This window comes from Antechinus flavipes, chromosome 3 (assembly GCF_016432865.1).
Source record: "Antechinus flavipes isolate AdamAnt ecotype Samford, QLD, Australia chromosome 3, AdamAnt_v2, whole genome shotgun sequence".
In the NCBI taxonomy this organism is placed as follows: Eukaryota; Metazoa; Chordata; class Mammalia; order Dasyuromorphia; family Dasyuridae; genus Antechinus; species Antechinus flavipes.
Window position 1 is genome coordinate 67250278 of NC_067400.1, and position 21083 is coordinate 67271360.

The 21083-nt window shown below is 36.6% G+C and overlaps 1 protein-coding gene across 1 annotated transcript in view; it reads right to left on the bottom strand.

The window, feature by feature from the left end:
- The window catches only part of XRCC5 (X-ray repair cross complementing 5), a 118940-nt gene that overhangs the window by 21113 nt on the left and 76744 nt on the right, over nucleotides 1-21083 (bottom strand). The window contains exons 17-18 of the mRNA XM_051983585.1: nucleotides 1242-1351; nucleotides 387-483 (exon numbers count right to left, since the gene is read on the bottom strand). Coding sequence (XP_051839545.1) covers nucleotides 387-483; nucleotides 1242-1351 — 207 coding nt within the window. The remainder of the gene's footprint in view (nucleotides 1-386; nucleotides 484-1241; nucleotides 1352-21083) is intronic.

Here is a 21083-nt window from a genome sequence, read left to right on the forward strand (position 1 = left end):
ACATTGCAACTGGGATCTGAAAAAAATGAGGATAGGTCTAAAGGAAATCAGATAATGGGGCTGAAAGTGAATTTCATGTTAGACCTAAGAGAGAACACCTTTTTCTTACTAACTCAGAAAAGTTTTAGGAGTTTATTTATACAAAGCTTCATAATTTTCTTAATTAGCACAGTCTTTAAAAATATTGGAATGAAGTTATTTTAGCTTGACGTTAATTAAATGGGTGTTTCTTCTGATAATTTGGCAGCTTTGGCTGTACTTAAGTACATTTCTTAAGTCTAAATAAGAAGCCAACAGATCACTACGTAATATGACCCATTCAGTTGATCACTTAAGTTTAAGACAATAACCTATCTAGCTGGAGGAAACAAAAAATGCCACTTTACCTTGAACAACAATATTCCAGAAATCATTTAGAGCTTTATCTTCCACTCTGTCTCGAAGGGCTTGTAAGAAATTGTTAAAATTCTGTTCTTCTGACAACTTTAGTGGGGAAAGACAAAGAAAAAATAAACACAAAATATTCCTGGTTTTTTCAGATCTTTCCCTGTTATTTTCTACTACTGTACTGAGATTTTTGGCTTCTGAATCTGCTTTATTCTATACTGGGCTTAGCCCAGTTTTTTTTTCTCATGTTTTTTGATTGTACAATTTTCTCAGATATCTAAACAAAAGCAAAAAACAAGGCCAATTTAATGGATATTATATTTTTGCCTTGTCTGAAGATCTGATTTCTTGTATTAGATTATTTTCCTTCTTGGGAAGAGAAGAGGAACAAAAGGCAAAAACTTTTTTTATATCAGTTTTTCTCAGTAATAATCCTGGGCCTGCACAACCCCCTCTTGTTTTCAAACTTCATTCTGTGTCTTCTCTTCTATCCAGTCACAAAATATAGTTCCTTTTTTTTTTTTTTTTACAAAATACAGTTCCTTTTTTACAATTGAGACTATCTTCAGAGCTTGAAATGGGCACATCCTTAGGAAGAGCATATGATAATATATATAAATGCTTTAACCATTCCTTCTGTCCTTTCCTTTGAAAGTGACATTGCAATGTCAATGAATTCTCTATTCACTGGTCCTATTCTACAGTCACCAGTGATGAAAAGGGGGATTGATTATTTCCAAAGTCAAGCATATTTCACTGATATTTAGGCTGTTCTAGATTTCTACTCTTTAATGCTGTCCCTGGTTATGGAAAGGTCTGGATCCCAGCCAAGAGGAAGAAAACATTTCTGATACCTGAATGGCTTCCTCTCTAAATGCTTTGATGCAGTCAAGGCTCTTCATATAGTATTGTAGTCCTTTGGTCTCCAAAAATTGGTCAATATGGTGTATCAACTGGCAGCTTACTGAAAGATAAGGGAAAAAAAGTGGTCATTTCCCTATGTTCATGTTACATTTTAGATCTTTCAATTATGTGTGTGTGTGTGTGTGTGTGTGTGTGTGTGTGTGTGTGTGTGTGTGTGTATCCTTTTAGGGATAGGTTATATGTAAAATTAATTCCTAAGAAAACAGTATCTTACATATAGACTCCTCATCACTATACATAATACTGACTAATATTTAATGCTTAGGATGGATCTGATTATAGTTAATTGTTTATTTTTAGTACAGAAATCTCAGCATCATTAATTTTTACTAGGACCATTTTAGAACTTAGTGGTCGGCTGAGCTATTCAAGGTTGCATTTTTATATTAACTCATAAGACAAAATTATGATGTAAGAAGTCTGATTAAATCCAGAACTGAATTTTCTTTGATAACATGTACTAAAACCATTTAGGCAATGCTTCCTTCTTGCATTATTCATTAATTAAATATGATTACTTCGTATATTTATAGATGCTATTGGTTAAATCACACTCAGGCTGGCCTATATAATCTGTATGATGTTGTTCTATACTTCATGAACCCTAGACTTTCAATAATAATAATAATAAAAAAGTGAATATAAGCCAACTGATGACAAGCCGTGACAACCATCCTGGGAAGGCTTCAAAGATGCTCTAATTTGCAAGGAGTCAATGGCTGAAAAACGGACTCTAGAGTGAGGCTGCCAAACAAGTAATAAATTAGACTTTAAATGAATAAATAGGAATGCAGATACAGAAAAACCACCAGGATTCTTGACTGGACGAGTAGACTTTTACTCTGAAATAATCTTTCTTCATTTATCCCTACAGATGCTTTCTTTGCTGTTTGGTAATTAATGCTCAATGACCAATATTCCAAGATGAACAGCTGTCCAAATCACTTACTCAACTTTGAACTTTTGTGATTATGAAGGGACACTGACATTGTCAGATGACACACTTAATAAAACTTAATCAATACACTGCCAACAATGGCTTGTACACTGATCTATGTCTTCTGAAAAACAAAATCCAATTCCAAACACTTTTTTAAGGCCCCTTGAATATACGTGAAAAGGCAAATTTTATTTCTAGCACATCAACAGTATATAGAGAAAAACATTCTAGTAAACCGTTACCTTTTTTACACAAGCCAGGTGATTATGCTTTTCATTATAAACTAGTTGAGGGATCAATGAAAAGCATTTGCCTATGACTTCAAAAACTTAATCAATTCATTCTGCAGTTTTAAATTAATATCTATCTTCAATTCTAAAGAAAGAATGCATGTTCAGATGAATCCCTTTTAGTAAGGTAACCAAGGAGCACATCCTTGATTAGTAAGCAGAACAGAAAACCATCACTGAAACGCTCCAATTGGCTAAGGTTATCTCTCTTCTTCAGCATGAAAAGACCAAGTAATGAAAATATTTGCTATCTCCTCCACCAGCTACACATGAGAGTATTCTCTCATATGCTTTGATATTTAGCTCATTCAAAACTAGAAAATCTGACACAACTAAGAAATAGAAGAGTTCAGAGAATGTTACATTGAGACTTAGGGTCCCTGGCTTCTCTTATAGTGGTATGGAGAGATTTCCTACTTTGAGAAACTGTGATACAAATACAAGTCATATTATAAAATATAAAACTGCTTCTAAGAGATATTTAACCCAACAGCTACCAAGCTACCCTGGGACCTAATAAAGAAAGCTCATTTTCTTAAAGTAAGAAAACCAGATTCACCCCCCACCTCCCCGGCAATATTTTCAGATAAAAATCTTTGCGGTCTCTTTTGGATTCAAATTTTTTCACATGGAGATAGTATGCATTGCTATTTTTCATATCTACTTACTGGATTTATATTAATTTTTCTTCTATAGCTTTCAGAAAAGTAGTGAGATAAACTTGTTTTTAATTTTAGATGTCAGAACAATAAAAAGCACTGGATTCCATTCCATTAGGAATACTCAGTTAGATAGTTTGAAGATTAGGCTCCAATAGTCTCTAGAGACCATGTTTTGATCTGCTGAATATAATGAACCATTATGACACATAAGAAGATCTGTGATGGATGAAATTTTGACACATCAAAATTATCAGAAATAAAGAGAAGAGATTTCTCTTCAACAGTTTGGTGGCATTTCACTATCAGTTCTAATAAAGGTACAAGAAAACAGATGGTGGCCAAAAATAATATTCAGCTTTAGCTGGCTTATGTTTTTTGCTTTTTTTCATATGAAGAGTCATTCATCATTAGTGTATTTCCCTTGGCTTTCATTTATATCACAGGCCTAGGGAACAATCCCTGTCAGTCTGCACACCCAGTGAATCCCAACTACAATTATATCTCACTATAATGGACTTCAAAATTAGCCAGTGATTCAATAATTCCCTTTAGGAGTTAATACAGAAAAATGATCTGTGGAATAGCTATCAATCTCAGGGCACTAAGTTAGCTGAAGTGCCATCATTTATCTTAAGGAGTCTCTTAGAAAATATCTGGTCTGCAATTTTCCATTTTTCTTCTCTGCATTAGGCATTAATTCACTATCCTGAATAAGTATAGATGCTGATATACAAAATTAGCCCTGAGACACAGATGCCATGAGTGTGAAGCTTAAAAATGTTTATGCCGCTCTCAGAGGCAACAAGTAACATGACAAGTGGAAAATCTTTATTGTTTCTCTTTAAACTAGTTTCTCTCAAAGGCAAGCACATTCTGTTTACTTTCCCCTGAGAGATAACCATGATACTAGGAAAAAGTCCTATTAAGATAGGGGCACTCCACCACACACCCCTAGATAGGTGCACACATAATGTACGCTGTGCGCCTATCTGCTTCTGCGCCTTTGCCTGGCTTTTTAAACAAAACTATACCTCTATCCTAAGCAAACAATGTGTTTTTAATGGAATAAGGAAAAGTCATTTATTAGGTGATTCTCCTGTCTGCAGGGTCACTACACTTGCCATACATCATGGCCTATCCAAAGCATCTTGGGCCGCATCCCTGAATCCCAGCACATACAAGATAGCCAAGTTCACTCCTTCAGCCTCAGAGCTGAAAGCTTAATTTTTGTGTTTACAAAGTATGCACAGTGCAGAGAGCTGAACAACGGACAGTCCCATCATTTTTAATTGTTAAGGAAAATAAATTTTTGCTTTAAATAATATTACTTAAATGTCTTTTTTAAGCTACTTCTTTTTTTGTCAGCTACGTCTATTACTACCAATACTGTTGTTATTGTTAGAGAAGAAATGGAAACAAGATGTCTGTAATCAAAACAAGCAAATTATCCACTTGAAAAACAACAGGTAGCTAATTGTCTGATGCCTATTAACAAAGCCTGATCATAGAAGCGTTTTTCCTGTTCTGGTACTATGAACAGAAATGATAAGATTCTAATATATTCATATGTTTCAGAATAATTAATATACTTAGACACTGTATTATGCACAAAGAGGTATTTTACAGAATGGCTTAGGTCTGAATTAACTTCATAAAAAGATTTCTCTTAAAAGTCAGAAATTACTAATGTTTGAGGAGAATTTCTTCTCTTTTAAGTGTATTTAACAAACATTTATTAAATGTTTGCTATGTGCAAGTTATGAAGTCCTTAACTTTTAAGAATGGACAGTCTATTGAAAGAAAAATACCTAAACCAAGAAAGCTAAAACAGAAAAAAAAAAAAAAAAAATCAGAGACCAATTTCCTTAATGAATATTGATGCAAAAATTTTGAACAAAATGTAAGCAAGGCAATTACACAACATTATCACAAGGATTATACACTATGAGTAGGTGAAATTTATAGCAGAAATGCAGATTCAATATTAGAAAAGCCATCAACATAATTGACTGTATCAATAAGAAAACCAAAAGAAATCATGATTATCTGAATAGAAGCCGAGAAAGCTGTTGACAAAATACAGCACCATTCCTATTTAAAAACACTAAGAAAAATTCTTATTAAAAACATGAATAAAGATAGCATTCCTTAAAATGAAAAGCAGTATCTATCTAAAACCATCAGCAAGCATCTGTAATGAGAATAAGCTAGCCTTTCCAATAAGATCAAGGATGAAGCAAGGATGCTCATCATCATCACTATTATTTAATATAATACTAGAAATGTTAGCAGGAATTAGAACGAATTAGAATAGGCAATGAGGAAACAAAACTATCAATCTTTGCATATGATATGTTATAATACTAGACAATCTTAAAGAATCAACTAAAAATTTACTTGAAATAACTACCAACTTTAGCAAAGATGCAGGATAAAAAATAAACTCAATAAATCAGCAGCATTTTTTATATGATCAACAAAGCCCAGCAGCAAGAGAAAGAAAGAGAAATTCCATTTAAAACAAATAAAAATATAAAATACCTGTAAGTCTTTCTGCCAAAATAAATCCAGGAACTTTAAGAACAAAACTACAAAATACTTTACACACAAATAGTCACATCTAAACAATTTGAAAAATATAGATTGCTCATAGGTAGGCAGAGCCAACATAATAAAAATGAAAAAAATTGTCTAAAATAATTTACTTATTCAGTGCCATACTAATCCAACTACCAAAAAACTAACTGCTAGAGCTAGATAAAATAAAATTCATCTTGAAGAACAAAAGATCAAGAACATAGAGGGAATTAATGAAAAAAATACAAAAGAAGAAGGCTTAGCAATATCAGAACTCAAATTATATGAACTTCTCAAACATCTTATACCAAGATAAGGTCGAAATGGGTTCATGATTTAGACATAAAGAGCAATGCTATAAGCACATTAGGAGAAATAGGGAACGTCTATGTATTAGATCTGTGCAAGGACCTTATGGACAAAGAAAAAGAATATTATGAAATGCAAAAATAGATAATTTTGGTTACATTAAATTAAAAACTTCTTGCACAAACAAAACCAATGTATCCAAAAATTAGAAAGGGAAGCAGAAAGCTAGGGGAAATTTTTTACATCTAGTGTTTCTGATAAAGGTCTCATTTCTGAAATCTATAGAAAAATGACTCAAATGTATAAGAATATAAGCCATTCACCAGGTGAAAAATAGTCAAAGGATATGAACAGATAATTTTCAGATGAAGAAATTAAAGTCATTTCTAGCCATATGAAAAAATGCTTCAAATTACAAATGACAAGGAAAATACAAATTAAGCCAACTCTGAGGTATCACTTCACTCGTCTCAGATTAGCTAAGAAGACAGGAAAAAAATCATGATAAATGTTGGAGGGGATGTGAGAAAACTGCGACACTGAAGCATTGTTGGTGGAGTTGTCAAATGATCCAAGTATTCTGAGAGCCATATGGAACTATGTCCAAATAGCTATCAAACTGTGCACATCTTTTGTTTCAGCAGTGTCTTTACTGGGTCTATATCCCAAAAAGATCATAAAAGGGGAAAGGACCCATGTGTGCAAAAATGTTTGCAATGGCTGTTTTTGTAGTGGCAAGAAACTGGAAACTGCCCATTAGTTGGAGAAGGGTTGAATATATTAATGCCATATAAACTTTATGGAATATTATTGTTCTTTAAGAAATGATCAGCAGGATGATTTCAGAAAGTCCTGGAGAGACTTCCATGAACTGATGCTAAATGAAATGAGCAGAACCAGGAGATCATTATATATAGCAACAACAAGATTATGTATCAATTCTGATGGACATGGCTCTTTTCAACAATGAGATGATTGAGACCACTTCCAATGCTCTTGTGATGAAGAGAGCCATCTGCACATAGAAAGAGGACTGTGGGAACTGAATGTGAATGACAACATCGCATTTTTCATTTTTTTTTGTTTTCATTGTTTGCTTTCATTTTGTTTTCTCATTTTTTCCCCCTTTTTGATCTGATTTTTCTTGTGCAGCAAGATAATTGCATAAATATGTATACATATATTGAATTTAACATATATTTTAACATGTTTAACACATATTAGATTACTTGCCATCTAGGGAAGGAGGGAAAAATTTGGAACACAAGGTTTTGCAAGGGTCGATGTGGAAAAATTATCTGTGTATATGTATTGAAAATAAAAACTTTAATAATAATAAAAAAAATTATGTGATGATCAACTCTGATGGAGTTTGTTCTTTTCAACAATGAGATGATTAAGGCAATTCCAGTAGACTTGTGATGGAAAGAGCCATCTGCATAGAGAGCGAATTATGAAAACTGAATATGGATCAATGCATAATATTTTCTCCCTTTTTTTGGTTGTTGTTTGCTTGTTTTTTTCTCCCCTCATTTTTTTCTCTCTTTGATCTGATTTTTTGTGCACAGCACAACGAATATGGAAATATACTTACAAGAATTGTATACATTTAATTTTATATTAGATTGCTTGCTGTCTAGGGGAGGGGGAAAGGGAGAAAAATATGGAACACAAGCTTTTGTAAAAGTAAAAGTTGAAAAATAACTTTGTATGTATTTGGAAAAATAAAAATTATTTTTAAAAAATAGGGGAAAAAGAGAGAGATTGAAGCCAAATCATAAAGGATTTTTAAAAGCCTAACAGAGGAATTGGTAGTTATCCTATAGTAGTTTATCCTACAGGCAAGAAAGAGCCACTGAAGTTTCTTGTGCAAAGGTTTGAAAGGCTCATTTAGAAATATCAGGAGCTATAAGATAAATAAAAGTGGGAGTCAAGATTATCTGTACTTTCTCTGCCCTTATTAACGAGCTCAGATTATTCAGTCAGAAAGTCATATAGAGACCCTATAAACAATTGTGAAATCTTCATCAGCTACTTTTTCCTTAAGGAAGGCATTTTCACTAATATTCTTTTCCTATACAATACTGGATCTTATGGAAGATATAAGTATCACTTACATAGTCACTTCAGCTGCAGTGCTTATTTTGAAAGTGTAAATTTGTTGTAATATGAGTAATATATTAGGGAACAATTGGAACACAAAACATTTCACTATTCAGAATACAGAAAACCATTTAACTTCACAATTACTCACAAGTGGCAGTCACCTTTCTAATGCACATTCCTACTAGCAAACTCTAGGTCTTTTTCATAAATTGCCATATTTATCAGGTATCCTCCAGTGCAATATGAGTTATGGGCAGAGGATGACGGGGGTACACACAAGAACACTTTACACCCATCCCCGCTTCAGTTGATGCTATTGCCCTCTCTATCCCAGAGCTGCTGCCACCTGAGGCCATGATCTTGCCTGTAACCACTGGCTCTCCCAGGCTAGAGTTCTAATGAAGCAGCTGCCAGGTCTTGGAACCCACCACAATTTATTGTAGTATTTATTTATTTATTAGCCATTTAATATGCCTGTTTCAATGGCATTTCCTGAGATTTTTATTAGGTTCTTACAATTTTTGGTGTGTCAGTGATGAAACTTTTGAAAGTCATGCCCCAATTTCATTCTCCACATAAACCTAGTGGTTTTTATCACATGATTTTGCATTAGTGAAGCAATTGTTAGAACTGATTGTATGCATTTTTATCAATACATTTCTCTTTCCTGAAGTTCCAAAAGAGAAAATACAGCGCATTACCTTGATACTCGTTAATTGGTTGCAGAAATTGGTTGAGTGGTAAAAACACCAAGTACCAAACAGATTTTTCCCATAAGAAGTAGATTTCCAGTCTGAAACCTAACCATCCTTCCCCAATCAAAGGGGCAAGTGGGGCTTTCAGCTTCAGAGAAAGAAGCCAGCCCCCAGTTGGGTATCTCCTTTCTTGACCCAATTCATTTTCTGAGAGTAACCACAAACTTTATCCTCTTCCCCCATCCCACACCATCCAAGCTTCCTTTGGAGGGCAGGGGGGACAGGGGCCTAGAGATTAAAGTTGTAGCCCTGCACCCTCCACTACAGGGCTCTGATCACTGTCCAGGGCTCAAGGCTCAAGGCTGCTCCTGTGGCTTTTCCTTCTGCTGAGCACATCAGCCACTCTGTGTACCTTCAGCTCTTTTGTTTTGGGAATCAGGAGACTACACTGCAGCCCCATCATCTCGCAGAGACTGCCCTGGGACCTGCTCTCAATGAGCATAACCTCAGGATCATGGACTCCAATCTACGAGGAGCAGCTCATGGTCAAGGACAATGGTGGGGATACAGTAGCTGGGCAGTGCACCTGGCCAACCTCACACTCTATTGCTCAACCAAGTGCAACAAGTACCAAGTAAGTGTCAAGGGCCGAAGCTTTTTTCCCCTCATAAAAAATGCATCGAACACCAAATCTGACAGGTTTTGAAGCAGATGAGTGCCGAGGTACCACTATATTCACAAACTGACAGTGACAGCACAATTGGGTAGAACATACATGAAAATAAGTTCCAGAGAGGCTTCTGAGAACCAAGCTACATTAAGTAAGCCCTCCAGATGCCGGCTCCCCAAGACAATGGCAGGCACAGAGGCCTATCTTCTAAATCTCCCTTCTACATCCATTCCATTTATTCATCCAACAGGCATACATTAAGCACTATTCAAAAACCAGGCACTGTATGGGAAAAATAGGCAGATAGATCTATCCAAAATATAAAGAAAGTGAAACTTAACAATTTTCTGGAGGACTCTAGTGACTGACTGAAATGATTTACATAATGAAATGATTTACATGTGATTTACATATTAGGTACTGGATCTAAGGCCCAAAGGAAGTTTCAGGGAAGTAGTGAGGAAGAAATACATTCCAAGCATGGGGGAAAGACTCTTCCAAAGTTCTGAAGTGGGAGATGGAGTAATATGACTTTGGAATAGCAAGTAGGCTAGGTAAGCTGGAATGAAGAGTACATGAAGAGTTATACATAATGTGCCTGGAAGTTAGCCAGGGATAAGAAGGTGAAGAGCTTTAAAATGCTAAACAGAGAAGTGGATAACTTATCTTGGAGACAAGTGGGAACTTCTTGAGTGGGGAAGCAACATCATATGGCAATTAAGTGGAGAATAGACTAACAAGGGCAGAGGCTGAAAGCAGGGAGACCAATTCAGAGGCCAATGCAATAGTCCAGAGAAGAGATGATGAAGGCCTGGACCAGGCTGGTAGCTGGGCAAATGGTGAGGAGACAGATAGGAGAAATGTCTCAAAGGAGAATCAACAAAGCTTGATAACTCAATGTGAGGCCAGAGTAGAGAGCAGAGTCAAGGATGACCCTGGGGGTGTGGACAAAAGCTACTAAAAGGATGATGGTACCTCCAACACAAATAAGGAAAGGGAGCACTGGGAGGAAGGGAAAATAACTATTGTTGTCCTTTGTTCTCGAAAAGGAACAAAATGACAACATTGTGTGAGAGATGAGTTAGTTGTCCAACCATGGCTGCTCAGACCAATATGAGCTCAATGTTCTGCTGTAGGTTGGACGCAAATAGTCCCTACAGGTCATCCAGTTTCAAATTACCAAACAGGCAGTCAGTGAAGAGAGACAGGGGCTCAGGAGAGCTAGAGAGAAAGTTATAGAGATCTGGAAGTCTTCTCTGTAGAGATGAACTCATGGGAACTGATGACATCATTGAGCAAGAGTTTGCAGAAAGGAGGACACAGGTCTTCAAAAACAAAACAAAACAAAATGTATTCTCATTATAGAATACTAAGGACAGAGAAAAGAACTAAATGCTAGAAAAAGCCATGAGCTTTATTATACATAAGAATGCTGTTCACACCCCTTGCCTTCCCTTATTAGCTTCAACCTGACAGGCAAATAGATATATAAATACCCAGCCCTCATCTTTATAAACATTCTGCTGAACTGTGGGGCTAAATCTTTCTCATGTACCAGCTTAATGCCACCTCCTCCCCCTTTAGAGAGGGGCAATGTCAGAGGTTATAAGGCAGATGGAGCAGAATAGAACGATAATATGCACAGTTAGTGGCATAGGAAAGGGAACCAAGGCAGGTAGAGTCCTGACCACCTCAGCAGTACAGAAACACTCACAGTTTTGTTTATTATTATTACCATTATCATTATTTCTTCTTACCAATAACTAACAAAGTCAATTAAAACCTTACCATTTAAGCTCCACAAGTTAAGTCACAGTCCATTTTTTTCATGCTTAACGATTTTCTCATTAAATGCTGTAATTTCTTACAAATTGCACTAATAAAAGCAAGTCCTGCTGGGTGTTTTCCCCTCTTTTAAATGCTGCCTTTTCATTGATGTGTTAAATTAAAACCCCAGGCACTAACAGAAGAGTAGAAGCAAAATCTTTATTGTCAGAGCCCATTCCTGCACACTATGAGTTCTCCCCCACTTTATTTTGTAGTCTGATTTTACTGTTTATCCAATTTTGAAGCCATCGGAGAGATGATATTGTGGGTCACTTCTTTAGTTGGTCCAAAGCATAACTTGGAGCTTAATCTAAGAAGAGACACAAGCTTTGTTCAGGTAACCCACTGGTCAGTGAGTTCACCTTTTTAGAAGCAGTTTTTCTCCTGAGATACCACAATTTCTCATTTGAAAGCCTCTGGGCACAACAGCATATCTACCCTCAGAAGAGTTGGCAAACCTTCATATACAACTCAGAGGAAGTGCTATAAAACAATGCTTTCCTAATTTTTTCCCCCACTAATTCATTCTATCAAATGTCAAAGAACAAAACACACAGAATTTGAAGCTCATCTGTTTATTAGTTAATATTTGATGAGTGTACTGGAATTGCATCCCAAAAGGATCATAAAGGAGGGAAAAGGACCCACATGTGCAAAAATGTTTGTAGCAACTTTTTTTTGTAATGGCAAAGAATTGGAAAAGGAGTGGATACTCATTAACTGGAGAATGGCTAAACAAGTTGTGGTATATGACGATAATGGAATATTACTGTTCTATAAGAAATGATGAGCAAGCTGATTTCAGAAATGCCTGGGAAGACTTACATGAACTGATACTGAGTGAAATGAGCAGAATCTGGAGAACAAGATTATGTGATGATCAACTATAACAGACTTAGCTCTTCTCAGTAATGCAATGATCAACAACCCCAACAGATTTGGCATGTAAAAATTGCATCCAGAGAAATTATGGAGATTGAATATGGATCAAAGCATAATATTTTCACCAATTTTTTTTGGTTTTTTCCTTCTCGTGTTTTTTTCCTTTTTTGTTCTGATTTTTCTAGCACAAGATGACGAATATGGAAATATGTTTAGAAAGAATGCACACATTTAACCTATATCAGGTTGCTTGCTGTCTTGGGGAGGGGGAAGAGGGGTGAGGAGAGAGAGGGAGAAAAATTTGGAACTCAAAATTTTACAGAAATGAATGTTGAAAACAATATCATTACATATATCTGGAAAAAAAATAAAAAAAACATGTCGAGGAAAAAAAATTTAATGAATATACGGCAGCCCAGCAAGAACATTAACTCTCTGATTTGACCAATCTTTATCTCCATAGAAGAAGAATTAAATTGCAGACCACTATAGTTGCATTAAACTTCAGTAGCTATGGGAAAACTTAAAAAAAACAAACAAAAACCAACCAAACAAAAACAAAACAATCTTTACTAAGTAAGATACTAATTTCTCTGACTAGTTTGTGTGAAGCTTGCTCGGACATGAGACGAGACAATAACCTTTCAAGATAACTTCTATTCATAGAATTACAAATCACAATCACCGAAAAGAGAAACAGAAATGAAAGATACCTAAACATCTACAAGAAATTTCATATGGAAAATGGTAGGAAAACAAAATGAAAGATGGCATCAAAAAAATAGCACAATAAGTACACTTATTTTACCTCTATCATTGATCATGTTAGAATAGACATTATCAAACCAGGCGAAAAGAAAAAACTAGTACCACCAAGTAGCTTTTAATAACAGTGTGTTTGGAATAAAACATTCTGGAGTATGCTCCTAACTTGACAATAGAATCCAATTAAAAGTTGGTAATTGAATGGAATTAAAATTCATGTATCACTTGAAGAGATACTAGTGAGTGATGAGTCAGATTTCTCACTCAGGAGGGAACCAGGGTACTGGCTGAATGTGCTTTTGCAAATGTTAGAAGGGGAGAGAGAACACATTCAATGTCTCTAATGCAACAAGAGTGTTCTTCAATATTAAAAGGAAATAATAGTTACAGAGATTCTGAAAAAACTTTCATTCACAACTCATTCAACATTAAGTGTCTACTATTTATAGGAAACTGTACTGTGTGCACACTAGAAATACAAAAACCAAAACAAATTCTTTCCTTAAAGAAGCTTATCTTCTATAGGAGGTGAGGCATATAAGCAACTAAATACTATTCCTCCTCCTTCTACCACTACTACTACTACTGCTGTAGCTCTTAGCTGCTAACATTAACATGTACTTTAATAATTAAGAAACAATGATATTTTAAATAATAATATCATATAACATGTGCTTTAAGGATGGCGAAATGCTTTATGTTATGTTACATTTTAAAAAATATGCCCAATTACATGTAAAAACAAATTTTAATTTTTTCTTTTTTTTTAAATTTTGAGTTCCAACTTATATTCTTCCTTCCTTCCCTTAGACAATCTGATATAGGTTATACATGTACAATCATGTAAAACATTTCCATTTTGTACAAGATGACTTGAACAAGAAAAAAAAAGAAAATGAAAAATAGTATGTTTCAATCTATATTCAGACAACATCAGTTCTTCTAGAAGCAGACAGCATTTTTCATTATGAATCATTTGATATTATCTTGGATCATTGCACTACTGAGAATTCACAATTCATACAATGTGTATAATGTTCTCCTGATTCTGTTCGCTTCACTTGGCATCAGTTCATGTAAGTCTTTCCAGATTTTTCTGAAATCAGCCTGCTCATCATTTCTTATAGAACAATAATATTCCATTACATTCATATACCACAAATCATTCAGCCACTTCCCAATTGATGAGTATTCCTTTGAGTTCTAATTTTTAACTACTACAAAAAGAGCTACTATAAATTTTTTTGTACAAATAGATTTTTTCCCCCAGAAACACACCCCTATCCTTTTTTTTTTTTTTAATCTCTTTGGGATACAGATCTAAAAGTAGTATTGCTGTATCAAAAGGTACATATGTTTTATAGCTCTTTGGCATAATTACAAATAGCTGAATCAGTTCACAGTTCCATCAACAATGCCTTATGTGTCCCAGTTTTCCCATATTCCCTTCAACATTTATTATTTTTCCTTCTTGTCATAGTAATCAATCTGATTGGTATGAGGTGGTACTTCAGAGTTGTTCTAATTTACATTTCCCGTGAACATATATTTTTGTATTTGACCAAAAAGCAGATTTTGAGGAAAGAAAAGCACTAACTCTTAGGATAATCTGTCAGGGATTCTCAGAGACAATGTCACTTGGGTTAAGCTTTGATAAAATTTCTGATTTCAAAAAAGTGGAACAAGAAGTGAAAGCATTTCAAGTATGAGGGTGAAGGACAATCTACAAAATCAGGAGGCAGAATAAAGATTAAGTATAGGGAACATCAAAGCTTGACCAGAATGTAGAGTTCATTAAGGAAAATAAGATACAAAACAAGATTGGAGAAAAGATTTATCCTAGAGTTAATGGGCTGCCATTACAGATTTTTGAATGGGGGAATAACATGTTTTAGGAAGATTAGTAGCCATGTAAAAGACACACTGAAGAGAGGAAAAACCAGAAGCAGGGAAACCAAACAGGAAGCTGTGGTAGTTATTCAGATAAGAGATGATGAGGGCCTGAACCAAAATAAAAACGTGGGTTTGGAAGAAAGAATTAATAAAATATGAAATAAATGGATGTGAAAAACAGCTGAAGGAGAAGAGTCAAAGATGGCTCTAATTTTTCCTTAATTCTGGTTTCTTCCATGATGCCTATAAACATACCCAAATCCCCACCATTCTTAAAAAAAACTAAGTAGATCCTACCAATCTATGTCTACCTCCCTTTCACAATGAAACTCCTAGAAAAGACTGTCTATACTCATTGCCTTTACTTCCTCTACTTTTCCTTCACTTACTTCTTAGCCCTTTGAAAACTAACATCTGAGTTACCATTCCAATGGAAACTCTTTCTAACGTTACCAGCGATTTCTCAGTTGTCACATCTGATGGTCTTTTCTCAATCCCTGTCTTTCCTGAGCTTTCTGCAGTATTTGACACTAACCTCCTAATTACACTCTCTCCCTGGGGTTTTGTGATACTTAGTCTTTTTGTCCAAACTTGTGTGACTGCTCCTTCTTATGAGTCAAAAGCCAATAATACATTTGGTATAGACTTATTGAGAATACCCTACCAAGATTCTGTATTAAGCATCTATTATGTGCCAGGAACCACACCAAGCAATGGGGATATAAAGAAAAGCAAAGACAGGACCCTGCTCTCAAGCTGCTCACAATCTAATAACAGAGACAACATGCAAACAATAATGTTCAGATAAATTAGAAATCAAAAGAGGGAAGGCACCAGCATTACAAGGGATCAGAAAGAACTTCCTGTAAAAGGTGGTATTTTAGTTGGGACTTGAAGGAAGCCAGGAGGTGGAGGAGAGGAGAGAGAGCATTCTAAGTGTGAAGACAGCCAGTAAAAATGCCTGGAGTTAGATATGTCCTTTTTGAGGAAGAGCAAAGAAGACTGTGGAGGTAAGGGGGCAGGGAAAGGGAGAGAGGAGGGGAGGAGGGAGGGAAAGGAGGAAGGAGGAAGGGAGAGAAGGAAGAGAGGAGGAAAAAAAGGAGAGAGGGAGGGAGAGGGAGAGGAAGAAGGGAAAGAGAGGAGGAGAGAGAGAGAGTGGGGAGAAGAGGTGAGGAGAAAGGGAGAGGGAAGGAGGGAAGGAAAGAGAGGGAAAGAGAAGGGGAGAGAGGGGAAGGGAAAGAAGGAGAAAAGTAAAAAGGGATGGAGGGAGGAAGGAAAGGAGAAAAGAAGAGGGAAAGATAGGAAGGGAGAGGGGAGGAGGGAGAGAGAGACAGGGGGGAAGAGAGAGAGGGAGGAAGGAAGAGAGGGAGGGAGGGAGAAAAGGACAAAGGGAGGAAGGGAGAGAGGGAGAAAAATGTGTTTGATCCCAGAAATGAGTAGGAACCATCTTAGTTTACCAAATGGGGTGGAAAAGGGGTGGGGATGAGGGAAAAGGGGAGAGAAAGGTGTTATGGTTACTTTTGTGCCTTGACAGCCAAGGTAGAAGATGGAATGGAGTCTGCAAGGATGAGGCAAGCCAACTAATCAGATGGATATTGCAATAATCTAAGTCAAAAGTAATGATGCACCAAGGTAGTAGCAGTGTCAAGAAGGATATGTAATCTTGGCAATAGATTGGATAACAAGAATAAGAGTTAATAGCAATGGATGACACAAGTTATGCACCTGGTTGACTGAAAGAATTAATCAAGAAGTTACAACAAAGGAAGGTTGAAGGAGAAGGAAAATGAGTTTGGCTTTTGACATACTGAGTTTAAGTTGTCTACAGGACATCCAGTTCAAGATGCCCAATAGGCAGCAGAGATCAGCAGAGATGTTAAGGCTGGATAAGTAAGTCTGAGAATCATCAGTAGAGAGATGATAATTGAATTTATGCTGATGAGAGCACCAAGTGAAACAGGATAGAGGAAAAATAGAAAAGAGTCCCAGACAGAAGTATGGCCTCAAATTTTTTTTTTTTTTGGGGGGGGGATATAAAATATGAAGCAAGGTTTTTTAGCAGAGATTAATGGGAAGGAAAGGTTATAGGGAATTTGAGGAGGAATAAAAAGATCTAAAAGAGTTGCTATGGTGAGAGGGATGGTATATTAATTAAAAAGGTATAAAAGCAATGTCTGGAAGCAATGAGGACCCAGGTAAGGTTTTGTAAAATTAATTTGTAATGGGCGTAGACAGCATGGTATCTTGATTTTTTCCACCTTTGTTCAATTTCACATTTGCAGCAGCAAAGGCTGTGGACAGCGGGAATGAGCCAAAGCTGAGGCTTGGCAGGGCAAGGGCAGCATGAGAGTTAAGAGAAGACAGGATAGCTGAACGAACTGTTCGCCAAGGGGTCAAAATGAGGAAGGAAGAAGAATATAGATGGTGCCAAAATAATGGCTTAGTCAAGACTTGAGAAATCAAGAAACTGGAGGTTACGATGTGGACAAAGAACAGGGTTTGGAGGTTGTGAGGCAAGGGGGAGGGGAAAAATGAAAATAGACTATAATTAGATGAGAGGAATTTTAAAGCACAAAAAAAAGGCAGCAGTGGAACATCTGTGGGTAAGGTCAAATTCAAGTTATAACCATCTTTGTGTGTAGCTGAAGTAGGGTAGAAGAGATCATGGGAAATGAGTACGTTGAGCAACTGTGAGGTCAGGATAGTTGAGGGAGTGTTAATATATATGGTGGCAAGTTTCCTACTATGAGGGCTGAAATGAGGAAGGAAAAACTCCAAGCAAAGTACCAAACTTGTTAAGGGAAGTGCCCTGGAGGACGGAAGTCAACAATTACCAGAATTTTGAATGGGAGATAGATATGGAATGAGTGAATCTGAGGAGGAGAGGTTACTGAAGATGGTGGTAGAGGAAAGAACTGGAAGGAATAATGGGAGCTAGGAGAATTCCAACTCTTTACCTCACCCAAATTGGGGGAGGGTGTGTGTGAAAAATACAGCCAGTGCTTGGGAAAACAGAGAAGTTTGATCTTCAGCTGGAAGCAGGTCTCTTTAAGAACCAGAAAAGATGTAGAAAAGGAAAAAGAAATAAGATGAAAGCAAGTTTGGTGCTCTACAACTTTTAGTCATTTCTTGGTTTGTCCTTCATAATCTGTCTTGACTACAGACACCTCTATGTCAGCATCTATGTTACAGGGTTGTTGTGAGGATCAAATGAGATAGCATGTGCAAAGCACTCAGCACAGCAGCTGGCACATAGCCAGTACCACATTAATGCCTCCCATCCCCCCCCCCCTTGAAACATCTCAAATTCAAAATGCCCAAAACAAAACTCTTACCTGCCCAAATCAGACTACTTGAAACTTCTACTTCAGATGAAATCTTCCTTCTGGACACTCACAAGCTTGCAACCTCAATGTCCTGACTGAACACTAACTTCACACACTCAATCAGCTGCTAAACTGTGTAGTAGTTTCTAATTCTACATCTATCTTCACATCTGTGTGCAACTCTCCAACCATAGGCAACCCCACCCAGATTCAGGCCCTCTTCAACTCACTTTTTCTATGATTACCACATCCCAGGAAGACCTCCCAGCAAGGTCTCCCCAGTTTGTGTCATTCCCCTTTCCAATTCTCCTCCTACATATCTACCAAAATGGTCTGATGGTGTCACTGCCTTACTCAGCTACTTGCAGGAATTCTCCATAGTCTACTGGATAAAATATAAGCTTCTAGACTTGGCATTTCTGATGGTGACCAGATGACTTTTCTAGCCTCAGAATGCATCTCTCCCCCCTTTCCTCCCCCATTTTCCATACTCTCTTATTTAGCTACTTTCCTTGATGATCTTCTAATGCAACATTCCATCTTTGATCTCAGCACCGTTGTTCAAGTGGCCTTCCACGCCTCGGATGCCCTTATCTCCTCACTTTCCCTTCAAGAATCCATGTTATCACATTCTACAGGCAACCTTTCCTCATCCCTTAAGCTGCCAGTTTTCTCCAAACTAGTCTCACTTAGTTTTGTATATAGTTTATACTTTTTCACATACGTACGTTTCCCCAATTTCCAAATATAACTATTATGACGGTAAAGACTATTTCATGTCTGTCTGGGTCTCCCCAGTGCCTAGTGAATATATTCACATAGTAAATATCCAAAAGATGCTTGTGTACTACTAATCATTGGTAGTGCCCTGTAACCCATCAACTGGAGAAGTCTAGAGATTTAGGATGAAAGATATTGAATTATGTTTTGGATATGCTGAGTTTGAAATCACCATAGGATAGACATTTGGTAATATGTGATTTGATTCTAAAAAGAGATGAAGACTGGATAAAAAGATTTGGGAGTCATTTTTGAAAGATAATCATTGAACCTATGTAACACTCAAAGGACTCAAATCCCGTTTCTTTCCTATTTTCCTTATTCTTCTCTAGATTTCTTAAATTCTCCATGGAAGTAGACTCAAGGCAAAAGTAAAAAGCACAAAAGGTGAATTTATCCTTTTCTGCTTGAATTAAACACAATGGTTCCTAAGAACTGGGGAAGTAAAAAGTTGAACATAATTTATGAATTTGGGTCTCACTTCATTCCTAGAGCCCTGCACATAAGGATAATACCTTGTAATCATAAAGGTTAGGAAGCAATGAAGATAAGAGAATGAGAAAACTGGAATTTACTGGAACTCAGTGATGATGATGGGTCAATAATATTAATTACACCTGGATACTGGGTCAAGAAGGCCAAATATATTACAGACATATTTACTATAAGTAATTCTCTAGAGAAAGAGGGGGTGAAGCAGACAGTTCATGGATTCTTTTTCTGCTGCCATTACTAAATGAGTGGAAAGAGTTTAAGTAGTAAGGAGTAAGTTTCTTGAGGATAATATTGATATATCTTCTGCACCTCCCAAAGTGCATTACATCGTTAGACACATTATTGTTACTTACTAAATATTTACTGAACTGAAGGCAAATGGAGTCAGGGTGGCACAGGGTGAAAAAAACAAAGGAAAGGTTTTATTCTGTTTTCAGCTTACTCACTGTTCAGTCTTTTTCTCCTATTTATTTATAGAGCCTAGACACTGACAGTCAAATTGCAAGTTTTTGAGCCAGGTAGTATGACTTCATGAAGGAAGGAGCAAAGGGACTCGGGAGATTAAGGGATATTTCAGGAGATAAAGAAATATACTCCAACAAAAATCAAAGATGAAGATTCTTTGGAATGCAGTGAACAACCCATTAAATTATAACAGCTAATCTGCTTATGAAATCCATCTTGAAATGGACTCTGAAATATAAGCTTATATTCAAGCATTCTGTTCTAGTTGAATTCAAGGCAAAAAAAAAAGAAAAAAGATTTAGTTCAGACACTGAAAATCAAAAAAAAAATCAAAAAAAATCAAAAGACTGGGAACTCAGACAAAAGCCTAGTGCTGTCCCAATCAGGCCTGGATCCAGAAGATGGGACCCTCAAGAGATGGCCTTGTGCACTGCGCTCTAGCTTCAGATAGATTAACAGACAAAATGCCACCAGGAGAACAGATCTGTCACTCAGTCACTCCATGATGCTGTTAAAGCTTAAGGCTTCACTAAGACTTTTGGGACACCCTATATCTCCATGTTTACATTTATCTCAACATCTATTGATCTGCTGTTGACTTATTTCCGCTCACATAGCTATCACTTCAGTCACTTCAATTCAAGCTCTTATCACCTCCTTCTTGGAATATTGTAACAGACGGCTAATTGACCTATCTGCATCAAATCACTTCTCTACTCCAGTCTCCATGCAGATGCCAGAGTGATTTTCTTAAAGTGCACTTCAGAACATGTCACTACCCACTCGGAGAACTCCAGTGCAGTTAGACATTTAAGATTCTTCACAATCTGGCCCTCACATCTACAGACTTTTTATATATTACTCCTTTCCATGGATTCAGTGGCCTAGCCTTCCTAGTTTTCTCACTTCCTCTTCACATATGTGTTTTTGTACTGGCTGATAGTCATGCTTGGAAGGCTCCCCTTCTTCATCTCTGCATCTCTGATACAGTTTTCTTCCTGATATACAGCTTAAAAGTCATCTTCAGCAGGAGGTCTTTCTATCCTCCCTACCTTCTTCCCCTACAAGAAATGTACTACACTTCATGATG